Raw genomic sequence first — 13,850 nt, 5'->3', positions numbered from 1 at the left:
AAAATATAGTAGTAGATTGTTCTTTATTGTTCTTTACTATTCCAGTCACACTCAATACACAGAACAAAAAATACACAGAATACTGTGTATTTTAGTCATCATGGCTTATAATGTTATGGAAGTGTCCTGGGAATGTGGAAGTCACTGCCTACAGGTGGATGTGTTTCCTGACTAGTCAGAGTCAGTCAGCGTACAGCCTGTGTGTGTGTGTGTGTGTGTGTGTGTGTGTGTGTGTGTGTGTGTGTGTGTGTGTGTGTGTGTGTGTGTGTGTGTGTGTGCGCGTGCGTGCGTGCGTGCGTGCGTGCGTGCGTGCGTGCGTGCGTGTTATGCTTTTCTCTGGGGTTATTCTCCAGAGACTCCTCCATGTTTTTGTTTACAAAACCCATCCACAAGTTGTGTGCTGCTAGTGAATGACACTCGCAGCTTTTACTATACTTACTATCAGAATAAAAGCTCGGACCGAATACGCTGATTTACGCTGAGAGGCATTTAATTAGATTTTAAAGGTTGGTTTAAATTCTTAACATTTTTCCCAAAGATGAAAATTTCTGTTTGTTTGTGCTCACACGTATGATGTTTCCACATCATGAATGGCTTGCTGTATGTTGTTTTGTAACAAAGAGTAATGCAAGCAGTTCTTTAGTAGAAAACACAACAGTATTCCAACAGCAACAGTGCCAAGTGCTCAAAGCAGCTCCATCTTTGTCAGAAGCTTTGTTGTTGGTTGTGGTCTGGTTATAGTCTTAACTAAGACTGTTCAAACAAAACTGTTCTGCCTATTGACTGCGGATAATGAAAAAAATTACACTTTAAACTATCATTTCATAATCAAAGCCAGTCATTACAGACTCATACCATGCACACCAACATTGTTCAGATCCACAGAACCTCATTTTTAGATCCCAAAGTTGCCAAAGTACTAGAAATGTCAAGCTGAGTCTTGGAGACATAAGCCTGAAATGACGTCAGACGGGGCATCATGTGACAAGACACAAAAGGTTAAATGGTGGAAGATTATGGCATCCTATTCATTCCAGCAAAGCTGCATATTCACTGGTTTCACTGCATGTTTACTGGTTTCTTGCTCATTTGGCCATTACTGGTGTGCTTCTCTTGCGGAGAATATTGGACAGTATATTGGACTAGAGCTGCAAAATTAAGTCAATTCATCATTTAGTTGATCACCAGAAAATTAATCGGCATCTATTTTTTATTATGTGTTATAATTTTTCAAATGAAAAAAAAATTCTTGTTTGCACTCTTCCAGTGTGTGGATTTTCTGTTTTTCTCAGTTCTTTATCCCTGCAAGCTGGACGCAGTTTGATTTTGAACAGTTGGTTGGACAAAGATGACATTTGACTGAACAACAAATCAATAAATCAAGAAAATAATTGACAATCTAAACAGTATTTAAATTTGTATGATTGAAGTCACCATTGATGATAAAACTCTGTGGGGATGTGCTGTTTGCTCTCGCAGTGCAGGTAGACTGCTCCAGTAACAGTGGTGAATTCCTTCTGCAGACACTAAGGCTACGTCCACACTAGTACTTTTTCAAGCCCCAAAAATGGAGACATTTGGAAACGCTGCTGGCCCTGTTTTATTTTGAAAACTCCAGGATTGCGTTGTAGTCTGGACAGGGAAAAACTGAGACCTTTGGAAATGATGGTGTAGACAGTTTTGGCCGCACCCTGATTGGGTCTTATCAGCCTCAACTACCAGTGGTGAAAGCAACATGAACATAGAAATACAAGTGTTACTGACCTTGTTGTCTTTGCTAGCAGCTGTCAATTAAATTCTGCATTTTAAAGCTACAACTGCCTTTGCTGTTTCTTGTTTGTGGTATTGTGTGCAACTTATCAACTGCTGAGTAGACAATCTGCTTCCTGTTTACACCAGCTTGTGCATGCCCAGTGTATGTGAATGGTAACATATGTATGCATTTTCAGGTGTGTCATATGGATGGAGATTCTGTTTCTGATCTGGAGCTAAAACGGTCGTCTGGACAGACATTTTTGTTTTAAAACAAAAACGTAGGAGTAGGGAGTCTGAAGCCAGTCATGATCATGAACTCCACCAGAGAACAGAGTTTGGACACAGCCACGTTTGTGCACTTTTCCTTGTCGATATATAAACACAGTCCATCACTACGAGTCTCACAAGATGAGTGAGACCTTGCATAATTAAATGTGATCAGACGCCCCACTGTCACTGAGCCTGTACTTTTAAAGGTATTTCTGTTTCCCCGTTCAGACTTTCAGGGCCATGTGCGTCATACCTGCATTATGGGGTCTGTCCAAAAGAGTACACGCCCTTCTTCATGATCCTCCTCTTGACCAGGGTTGGATGCAGGTCTGAGGCTGCATGACTTGGGTGAAATGGTGTTTTGCTACTTTGAGCAGATGAGCAAATTACTTGATTATTACTATTGAGTGACACTGACAATGTCATTTAACCAATATCCTGAAAAAAGAAAGAGAAAGTGAGGAACAATGAGGAGGGTGAGAGTCTGAAAGCAAGTGAGTGATCAGAGGAGAGGGGGGTGTGCATATGAACTGAAATTATTTGATATGATTCTGTGGTTTCTCAGTGACGTTTATGAATTACACTGCACCAAAGTTTCTGCTAACATTTTGAAGCAGGTTATAAGAATGGCTGAAAGTGACAGTTGGGGGAAACCTAAGGTCTGTTCTTGTGGTGCAGTGGGGAAAAAATGACTCACCTAAAAATAACTCCCCACCGCACTATACTGGTAGCTAGCAAGACAGATAGCCAAGTTGCTTGTGTGTCAGGTGACATTTGTTGAGCCCTGAAAGTTGCGTTTAAATTTGCCTGCCACTCCAGAAAAAGAGCAGCTCTGTATACACTCGCTCCCTGTCTGTAGCTAGCTAGATAATGACAATGAGAACCGCAGCGGCCAGTTTACCGACATCTGCACCCATGACGTCAGGTTCAGACTGGCTGTTCATACCAGAAGCACACTTGAAGGTTTGAGATTTACCCAAACTGTTGCCTGCAGCTCCTCATCTTAACAGCCTCCTCCCTGCAATATTTAAAACTACCCACTGACAAAACGTTCAGAAAATGTTGCACCAAGAACTTCTCCGTCTGTCACTAACCTCTGCGACTGGTAAAGTTGTACTTTAGATTCGCTTTGGGTTTGAGATGGTCACGTGTGTACATTTAGTGGATTTTAGAACTTGGAAACATTCGGTGAGACACAACAACAGGAAACAAGAAAAATTCCGTTGCTCAAGACAAGGAAACAAATACTGCTTTGGTGAATTGTGTGTTTTAGTTCACATGTATAGTTGATGTTGTGATGGGGGAGCGAGAGCTAAGTCTTTATCCTGCACAGGCTGCAGTAATAAATAGTGATATGACTGTTGTAAGGCATCACAGCTCTCCTACTGTATCAAAGATTCAAGACACCTTCATCAAAATGTGCAGGATATTATTGATCATTTCTTACTGGCTTCTTAGTGAGGTACAAAGGAAGGAGGGAAGAGACAAACATTCATAACATCTGACATATTATCGTTTTACAGAGCACATTTCCGTCAGGTACTAACATAAGATCTGTATCTGGATATCTCATCTGGTGCAAATGTACGATGAATGCTTTGCGATCAGAATGTGATTGGCCAGACACCTGGACGAGGTCATTAGCCCAGTTAGCAAGGCTACTAATAAATAGCTTAGGAGTGCCTTTGGTTGTGTGTATGACTCTGTCACATCACCATTACTATTACTTCACTGTCATAGCAGTCCCTCAAGACTGATCTAGATCACTTCCCTTGACCTGATACACCACTGTCTGTGTTGACCAATCTGCCAGCTCTGCCCACATAATCACACTGGCTGGAATAAAGATAATGAGGATGTGTATTAATAGCAGGTGTTAATGTCAAAGCCTGTGACCAGAGTCATTATGTAGATAATGCATTCAGATACTGATCTCATGAATAGCTGGTGAAGGGGTGGAAGCAAACAGATTCTCTACTTCCACCACCATCAGATTCAAGTCAGTTTTAGATTCCGATTGGAGAGTGGTGTTTATGTCCACCTGATGAATCTAAGTTCAACATTCACTCTCGTTTTAACTCTAGTTTGGTCTCCACCAGCCCCGGAGAAGGATGTCAGGCTCCTCAGCTGCTGAACGCTCCACTATGTTCACCAGCGGCTCTCTAACTGGCTGCTTGGTGCTGTAGTGTTCAGTGGCTTTTTCAGAGTAACAACTGCTGCTGAAAACAATGATGACAGTACAGACACAATCAAACCGGACTTAGAGAGAGACTCAGAGGCTCAGTTTATATAGAGTTGGTGAGAATTGTCTGTAGGTTAGTCACTTTCACATTACAAGTAATCATTTGACATAATATTTCTAACAATATTGGTTAGTGAAGCCCTCTGATAGGTGGCTGTTGTGAGGCAGTGCCTTACTGCAATAATGATGCATCTCTCTGATTCCTCTCATCGAGTTCCAGCAGTCAGCCCACTGCTTTTTAAAGGTTATTGCTGTAAGTGTCGTGACTTTCTCAGAGTTAACATGAATTTTTTTGATACTTGGGTTAATGTCCAGAGGGATGTGTGGTAGCTGTCAGGCTGAAGTATTTGGCCGCAGTCAGTTTGTAAAGAGACTGGTCATCTATGCCAAATAGAACTGAAGGTTCACCTTCTCAAAGCTGAGAAGAAAAAAGATTAGAAGAGAATTGCTCTATCACATCAATTGCCATGACGAAAAAGGAGCATATCCACATGTTCAGGGACAGGTGTGTGCACAGGGGGAGGGGAACAAGTATGGTACGGGCAGGTATGTACTGTGTGAAATCAGGTGAAATGCTCATCCTTGTCACAGTGGGCCTGCATGGCTGGCACCATTAGCATAGCCATGCGGTGCTGTGTGTAGCCTAACAGCCCCATGCTGGGCAGGTGACAGGTGTGTTCAGTGTGTTCACCTGTTGGTATGGTGCTGGTGTCACCTTTCTATCACTGCTGGTGGGAGCTGGAGCCAACTCTGACCCGGGACTGGATGCTGATTGCAAACTTTGACAATGATGACTAAAGCCAGGTTAGCAAGTGTTAGTGGGTCTTTTGTCCAGTGTGAAAGGGGCTATATATTATTATTATTATAATACAGGCATTAGAGCTCAGTGCTGAATTTTTGAGACTGATGTCGATATTTGAGGCTTAAAGTTATCAGATAACGATATATCAGCTACTGTTTGCAGACCCTTGTTGCTGTGAGATGACAGTGCTTACCACTGCATCATCATGCTGAAAAATAAGAACCTAATCTGTCACACACTAAAATAAAAGCAATGGTTTAAAAACAAAAAAAACAAAAGCAAATCACAAACCTGCTATCAGGCAGTGCTGCACAGAGGATATCTGTGATACCAAAGTCGTAGTTTTATTTAAAAAAAAATATCAGACACTTTGACACAGAAGCATATTTTGTAACTAAACTCTTCCTTTGAAGAGAGTGGGTTAACTCCATTTCCTCCCACCAGGACAGAGGCTGTTCAGAGCAGCCTGAGTGTGTGTTTGAAATGGAGGGGAAACCTTTACCGGTGAGAGGAGGGGGGGAAAGACAGCATGGCTGTTACACCAATCCAATTAGCTTCATGTGGCAGAAACTGTTCGTGGGAGATTCACAACAGAAGTAGATATCCCTGCTTTGTTCATTTACTTAAGTCACAGACCAAAATATAGATAGATAGATCAATCAATAATTCATCGACCGAGGAGGGCTTGTAGATCAGTTTGGTGTTTTTGTATCAGCTGAGTGGTCAAAATAAACCTCCACACCACTTGACCAGAGCAGAGGATCCGGTGTGTGTAACAGCAGAGGCAGCTTTTAAATAGTGAGCAGAATGTCCCATCCAGCGCACCACAGGTGTTCGTCAGCCTACTAATGGAGTGCACCCTCTGGAGAGAAATGGACGGGGGGGAGGAAGGCAGTGAGAGAGCCAGTGAACCAGTGAAAAGAGTGAATGAGACCTCAGCTCTTCGCTGGGCCAGCTACAAAGGAACAGCTGTTGTAGTGGTGTCTCTCTGTGGGGGGAGCTGATTGGTGGACAGCAAGCTGCCATTCACCCACAACAGCCAATCACAGGCTGGCCACATGAACTCTGTTACTACCCAGCCACCTCTCTCTCTTCAGGCTTGAGTTCTTCACTGACAGACAGCCAGACTGTCCCAGTTTCTTACTATGAACTGATATTGTAATATACACAACAGAGACATGATGTCAGCACGTTCTTGGAGGACTGATTAGCAGGAATTGAATTAAGGCATCTGGTCAGTCAGGCTGGAGTTTGACAGGACTGTCACCAATTTCAGAAGATAGTGACTTAAATACAGTCCTGCAGATTTAGTAGTTTACTTGTAATCCTTGTGCTGTTTCACAAAAGGAAATCATTGCATTATGTGGCACCTTTCAGCCTTTTAGAAAAATGAGCAGTAATACAAGAGTAATGTTATTGTTAGTCACAATAAAAAAAAGACTATTTTACAAAAAGATTAATGTTGTTGACATTTATTTCTTGAATTACTTACAGAAAATCTGCTTCAGCAGTACAGAGATTACTGCACATTATACTGAGGCTGAAACATAACATATGCTGCATAAATATAGATACAATACTGCTCTGAGGTAAAAACACCAACAATGCAGCTGTTTAAAAGAACATGTAGGGCTCTAAATGATTATTTCTGCAATTCATTGTTTAATTGATGAATCGACAGAAAATGGTAAAAACAAAAACCCACAAACTCCATCACTGAGATGTGATTGAAAGCTCCAGAAAAAGTTTTTCAATAGACCTAAAGATGAGATTACTTTTATGATATAAAACGGAGACCAGCAGTTAATCCTCACATTGGAGAATCTGGAATCATTGATTTAAATGATTAGTTGATTGTCAAAGTTGTGAGCAATTAACTAATCGCTCGATTGCCGCTCTAGTAAGATGTATGTAATTTTAACATGAATTGTTTGATTTAACTGTGAAAAACAAAGGAAAAGGCTGAACTGTCTAATGAGTTCACAAAATCCGCAGAAAGTTAAAAACATTCCCATACAAACATTGTTTATTTGTATGTTGAGTGGTAAATGCAGCTGGATAAAGTTTATCCTCCTCAAGCTGTTGGAAAAGTACAGGACTGTCAGTCAGGACTGTCTGTCAGCTCCCTTCTTCCACTGTATCACCAAAGAAAGGTTTCATTATTGACTTTTAATTACAGCTGGCTACTTTGATTATTGAATGGCACTGCTGACATGAACCGTTAAAGCTGCCAGTGAGAATTATGGGATTTTCTTTTTAAAATAGTGAATTATTAATTTGTAGGCTATAGACTACTATAAGGAGGCAAATTAGCCATTCATGCTTAGTTCTATGGCCAAAAGGAAGTAAGCAAACCTTAAATGACAGAGGCCCAGAGATGAGCTCATTATGTTCATTGAATATAAGGACTTCTGTCGTGAAACAGGACTTGATCCACTGCAGGACACTGCAGCTTTTCACTCTCTATAGTAGCTCTGTATAGTCAATCATGTCAGAGTCATTACCCAGATTCAGTAGGATTAGGACTGAGATGAGAGCAGTCTCAGTTCTCTGATGAAAGTACAAGATTTGCTTGGATACACTCACATCAACATGATGATTTTTGACACAGCATTTTGCTGCTTGTCACAATGCAGGTTTCTATATTTTATACTTTTGTCTTTTGTCGTCTACAGCATAGAAGGTGTTGTTTAAGCTAACCTGTCCCTGTCACGAGGGAACTGACAAAATGAGCAGTCATTTTTTTCAACTAATGCACTTGAGCAAACAGCTGGGTTTAAACTTGTGTGGGCTTTTTGTCACACTATGGCTTAGCTCACTGATTACACACACATATGAGTGATGCTAGTTTTCTTGCCTTGATGAGTTTCCCATGGCCTGTAACCATCAGCCCCTGAGCCTTTACACCAATGATGGCATCATATGAACGGAGTGCTTTCCTCCATATATGGTAAACAGCAGCACAAGTAGTGGCTTGGAAATGAGGTCTGTAATCTGAGACCCATCACTTTTTCTTCTCTCAGTGGCAGACCACTGTGCACTCAGTAAGACTCCTGTCATTGTGCTTATGCTGCTCTTTTTTCAGTAGACACACACACACAATGATTTAGATTTCTTCATAAGTCACACTTTTTACAAATATTGATCATGTTGAAATCTGTCATTGACAAAGCCAAGTCCTCTGGCTTCAAGCTGGTGTAGTAGCAGATTGTGCATTGGATCACTTTCTCTACAAGTTTTTCAAGGTGCTGCTTTGGTGTACAAAGTTCCAACTTTCACACTGGTTTGGTTTCTTTGTTTTCACACAAATTCAGCCCAACATGCTTTGTCCACAGGCTGGTGCCAGAGGAAAGATTATGAGTGTCATTATAACCCTTGGAACCAATCTGAAACAGATTGATGATTGGTGAACAGATGTGATCGGGTCCTGCTTGATATGTATATTCATACATTAAAAAAACAAAAAAACCCAAACAAACCCAGTCTGAACAGGCTGGAGTGAAAAGCTGTCCGTTGAGCAGCATGATCCTCAAACAACTAACAGAGCAGCACAGCTCACACATTCTGCCTCAAAAAACACATTGATCAGAGCTGCTAGAGTCCCTGTATGTCTAATACCTGAGTATTAGACATACTGACTTACAGGCCTGAGATACAATACAAGGTGACCCTGCAAAACCAGGTGTCTGAATATGATATAAACCTGACACAGGTCCATGGTTGGACCTCCAGTTCTTTTTGTACATGGTGATATCACTGCTGGGCATGGTTACAGGTGCAACAGCACACACCTCTGATCACACCAAACCACATCTGGCAGTGGTGCTGGCTGTGCACAGAGAGACACTTTTCAGCTTGCAGCTTTAAATAATGTGACACCAGAGCGAAGGACTGTAAATACACATTGTACCTGAACCTCCACTGCCGTCCGGCTGACTGAGCTGATCTTCCTCTCCTCTGTGGTCTTCCTCAGATGGTCAGGTGATACCACTGGTGGAGCTGTCAGCGAAGCAGGTAGCGTTCCACATCCCATTTGAGGTGGTGGAGAAGGTCTACCCCCCCGTCCCAGAACAGCTCCAACTTCGCATCGCCTACTGGAGCTTCCCCGAAAACGAAGAGGACATCAGGTGAGATCACAGAAAAAAGTTTTTTCTTCACCTCTGATTACAGATCTGTTGCTGGCATCCTGTAAACTACTGACAGGTGAAGAGACAAGTACAGCTTGCTGATGCCCAGTCAGCTGTGTGTTCCCTATTTCCTAAGAAAAGAGATTTTTTAAATATTTCTGATATATCTTGTTCATTGTTGTTTGTCTCATGTGAAAATGGGCCTAAAGACACCTTCCATCCTGCGGTAGCTAATTTTCTGAAATCTACCCCTATGCAACATAACAAAATGTAGGTGTGATGTCAAGGTGTATGGATAACTGTATAGATGACTGTTGACTGTTTTATATTCAAGCTGCTGCCAAACAAGTTCACACATTGCTGATTAAGTTCCCACGTTGGCACACCAGTAGTGATGCGTTTTATGTTAACCAGCAATAATTGGTTTGCCAGAGCTGAATAGCAGAGCCACCCTAACAACAGAGGTGGAGTAGGCTTCAGCCACGAGGGGTGTGGTGAAAGAATAGTTTGTGATGCTCCAGATAAAAAAGAAACTCAGCATTCAGAGGAAGGATCACAGTAATGGGTGGTTACAAACACACTTGTGTGGCTTTTCCTTGTTGGACAGTGCCATTTGTGTCTATTTGCCTGATGGGGGAGACAAAAATCCCATACTGCATGCCTGAAATATAAAGGAACTTTTTATTTTGCCAGACAGTTTCCTCAAGTGCCAGCTACGCTTGCTGAGCTGTGACACTTGTAAATAATCCAATAAAAACACAGTCTGTCTGGGTAATCAGGATGTTAGACTAACATAATGATAACAGTGATGCTGACCAGCTGCACTTAACCAGTCCTGTGTATTATGTACTGTGAACAAAGGCATCCCCCTGAGGACCATAAGAGATGTTTATGTTTGTGCTCCTAGGAAACTCGATATAAATAAAGCCTTACAGGAAATGTCCACAGCAAGTGTCTCCATCGCTTTCTAACTCTGCTGCTGTTCTGTCCAGGATGTGTGTGTCCAGGGAGCCACAAGACTCACAGCCAGTCTGGCTTGAATCTCTTAAGCACAAAATGGTTGTAAACAAAAGCCTGTAGTTAGTAACAGTTGACTGTTAATTTTTAATGCATCAAAACGTACAGCCCGCTCCTGTCTTACAGTGTTGTTTCATAGTTATGTTGATTTTCCATCACAGATGATCTGCAGAGAGAACATCAACCAGACCACAGACAAAGATTTCATTTGGCCTGTTGTGAAGTTACTGATGGCCTGAATGTCAGCTACTGACGAGTGATACATGAAAGTGACAGTCAGCAGCAGTTGAAAGTGAAGACCTGCTAACATTATCTCAATGTCTCATACATTGTTCTTTTCTGCTTTAAAAGAGTTTTGACATAAAAGGCTACATAAGTGTGAGCTAAACAGGAACCAAATACAAAGTGGAAGTGAGTCTCAGAACTCAACCCTCACTTTGCATTTTGCATTGAATGTGCGTTATCATTAATTTCCCTCATATTCATCACACACATTTGCACAAACCTGAACAGGTTGAGAGTCTGTTAGTCAGAATCCAACTTCCCCTCAAACACAGAAGATGAGGCCAGAATGTTAAGAGATGCTGGGTAGGCCTTCTTCTTCCATTTCGTTGATGCTGTAAGATGGCGTGCTGCGTGCGAAGGACGAAGCTTCTGATGTTTCCTCCTGGACAGTCTTACTATCTAAAAGTGTCAACTTCCTCCCAAGAAGTAACTCCTGTTTTCTTGAATGGCAGTGGGGGATATCTGCACCTGAGCCAGTCTGTCCTGGGTGTACCTTACCTCTTGCCCACTGTGTTCTGGAATAGGCTTCAACCCACCACAGCCCTGAACATGGTTTAGAAATCAGACAGATGGATGAACAAGGCTCATCAGTGTAGATATACCTCATACTTTATGATCCACTTTTTCCTACTAATCTCTTTCCCTCACATCTTTTCCCCTTGTCTCTCTCACCCCTCCCGTGGCTCTGCTGTCCCTCCACCTGTCTCTGTCCTCCTCCTGCCTCAGGTTATATTCCTGCCTGGCTAATGGGAGTCCAGATGAATTCCAACGTGGAGAGCAGCTCTACAGGATCAGAGCTGTCAAAGACCCCCTGCAGATCGGTGGGTTGGGTTGTCGTTTACCATAGAGACAGTTTTCATTCCTACTTTAAACTGTAACTTTATACAGTGTAGTTTATACAGTGTAGTTAATAATTAACTAGACTTGAGCTTATAATGATGACATGTGCAGTTTGGGTAAATTGTATGATGAAAAACATGAAATTGAGTGAGTTAAATGAAATGCATCACAGAAGGAAGACCGTGGTTTTGTTTTGTTCTCTTCTGTAATTCTTTGATTGTCTGTTTGTCTCTCTTTCATCAGGCTTCCATCTCAGTGCTACAGTGGTGACCAGCCAGGCCGGTCAGTCTAAAGGAGCCTACAATGTGGCGGTCATGTTTGATCGCTGCCGCATCACTTCCTGTAGCTGCACCTGCGGCGCTGGGGCCAAATGGTGCGCCCACGTGGTGGCGCTCTGCCTCTTCAGGATCCACAATGTGAGTTTGTGTCGACACAAAGGAATTTTATCAAATCGAATGATCTGATCAAGAGAAAACCATAGAAACATACTGACAGATCACATGATGTATGAGGCGCATCATCATCAGATGAGGGCGAGGGGTGTCAAACTGATCAGTTGTCTAACAACCACAGTTCTTTTAAGATATTGTCATGAAATATGGCAAAAGCAATCACAGTTTCTTAAATGCAGATGTTTTCTTACTTTTCTTTTTGATATCACTGTAAATTGCACAGCTTGGGGTTTTGTACTGTTGGTTCAGAAAAAATAAGCAACTTGAAGACACATACTTTGCAATCTGTGGATATATTACTTGTTAACTGTGAATTTAATGTTGGTGCTAATTGCAGTGCACGTGTGTGCGTGTGTGTGTGCATGTGTGTGTGTGCAGGCATCAGCAGTGTGTCTGAGGGCACCAGTCTCTGAGTCTTTGTCCAGGCTGCAGCGGGACCAGCTCCAAAAGTTCGCCCAGTACCTCATCAGTGAGCTGCCTCAGCAGGTAAAGTCCATGTCCTGAACCAGTTGTTCTCTTTATAAACCAAACCATTGATGAAAAACCAAGGACACATGTATGTGATTGACATCTCATATATCTGACAAAGCAAGTTGGGTATTAATTCAGATTTGTATTCCAGATCCTACCTACAGCCCAACGGCTGCTGGACGAGCTGCTGTCTTCTCAGTCTACTGCCATCAACACAGTGTGTGGAGCTCCAGGTACGGTAACAGTAATGAACATATGCAGTTGGTTGTCCAAGCATTAACTTGTTCTCTCTGTGCATGTCTGTTCCTGATATACACAGCCTAACATGATGCCCACAGGAGAGCAGTGGATCAGTTTCACTCTGTATTATTCCATATTTCTGCAGCTAGGTGGCAGTGATGTTTCCTGTACACTGTCCCTTTGTTCTTGCAAGGAGGATGTGTTTACTCTAGTGTTGTGTCCATGGAGAGAGGAATGCTATTGTTGTGGCAGGAGATGTAATTCACCTCTCAGAGCCTCTGTCTAACTACAAAATGTTTCTTTAATTGGAGAAAAGAGAGAATTTTCCTTAAAACCACAGCTGATTTTAAGTTTGTTCACCTCTAGACTTAATCTTGTGTGTGTGTGTAGACCCAACAGCAGGCCCTTCAGCGTCTGACCAGAGCACCTGGTATTTGGATGAATCCACCCTCAGCGACAACATCAAAAAAACTCTGCACAAGTTCTGTGGGCCTTCACCTGTTGTCTTCAGGTACGTGTCCAACACAGTAAACACATTTCTCAAAGGCTTTAGCTAAACTTTTCTTCAGACCTATTCTCAAACACTCCTCTAACCCCTTCCACACATTCACTTCAGTCTCTAAATATGGAGCTAGTTTTACATGTCAGCCTTTTGTTTAAATAAGACACAGACCCAGAGTAAAAGGAAGGAAGTACTGCAGCTGTGTTTTCCAGTTGTTTACAGGCCGTGTGTCTCAGTGCAGCCTGGGTAGACAGACAGCTCTCAAACTGCTGCTGTCTCAGCTAACTTATCCATAACACTTCCTGGAATCTGAATTGAATGCAGTCACACTGAGGGAAGGCTATAGGAGTACTTGTTATTCTGTTAAGAAATATTGTCTGTGCATTCAAACCTCTGTGCCATAGAGCATCAGAAAGACAGGAAATAGCTAAACCCTTATCCTGAATGACATATCTGAACAAATGTAGTTTATTATCACTTTATTTTAACTCTGTTTTACTTTCACTCACTCTTTCTTTCTGGCTAATTCATCTCGGCGTTACTTGACTAAAATCTGTGTTTTGTGTGTTTTTTATTCACAGTGATGTAAACTCCATGTACCTGTCGTCCACGGAGCCGCCAGCTGCTGCCGAGTGGGCGTGTCTGCTGCGACCCCTTAGGGGCCGAGAGCCAGAAGGAATCTGGAACCTTCTGTCCATCGTCAGAGAGATGTTCAAGAGACGAGACAGCAACGCGGCCCCGCTGCTCGAGATCCTCACGGAGCAGTGCCTCACCTACGAGCAGGTACGAACCCAACATGACACGAGCTCCAGCTGCTGAGAGTAATCCACTGAGAAGATTAAACATC

General features: G+C 42.4%; 1 protein-coding gene across 3 annotated transcripts in view; it reads left to right on the top strand.

Annotated features, from left to right (window-relative positions):
- Positions 1–13,850, top strand: part of zswim8 (zinc finger, SWIM-type containing 8) — a 32,490-nt gene that overhangs the window by 2,289 nt on the left and 16,351 nt on the right. For all 3 annotated transcript variants that reach the window (XM_071481619.1, XM_071481618.1, XM_071481620.1), the window contains 7 exons: positions 9,043–9,196; positions 11,225–11,319; positions 11,582–11,754; positions 12,169–12,276; positions 12,413–12,494; positions 12,892–13,012; positions 13,585–13,786. In XM_071481619.1, the coding sequence (XP_071337720.1) occupies positions 9,043–9,196; positions 11,225–11,319; positions 11,582–11,754; positions 12,169–12,276; positions 12,413–12,494; positions 12,892–13,012; positions 13,585–13,786 (935 nt within the window). The remainder of the gene's footprint in view (positions 1–9,042; positions 9,197–11,224; positions 11,320–11,581; positions 11,755–12,168; positions 12,277–12,412; positions 12,495–12,891; positions 13,013–13,584; positions 13,787–13,850) is intronic.

The sequence above is a fragment of the Trachinotus anak genome, unplaced genomic scaffold (genome assembly GCF_046630095.1).
Source record: "Trachinotus anak isolate AG129_WGS33_773 ecotype Australia unplaced genomic scaffold, CSIRO_AGI_Tana_v1 ptg000007l, whole genome shotgun sequence".
Taxonomy (NCBI): Eukaryota; Metazoa; Chordata; class Actinopteri; order Carangiformes; family Carangidae; genus Trachinotus; species Trachinotus anak.
This window is presented reverse-complemented; position numbering and strand designations above follow the sequence as displayed.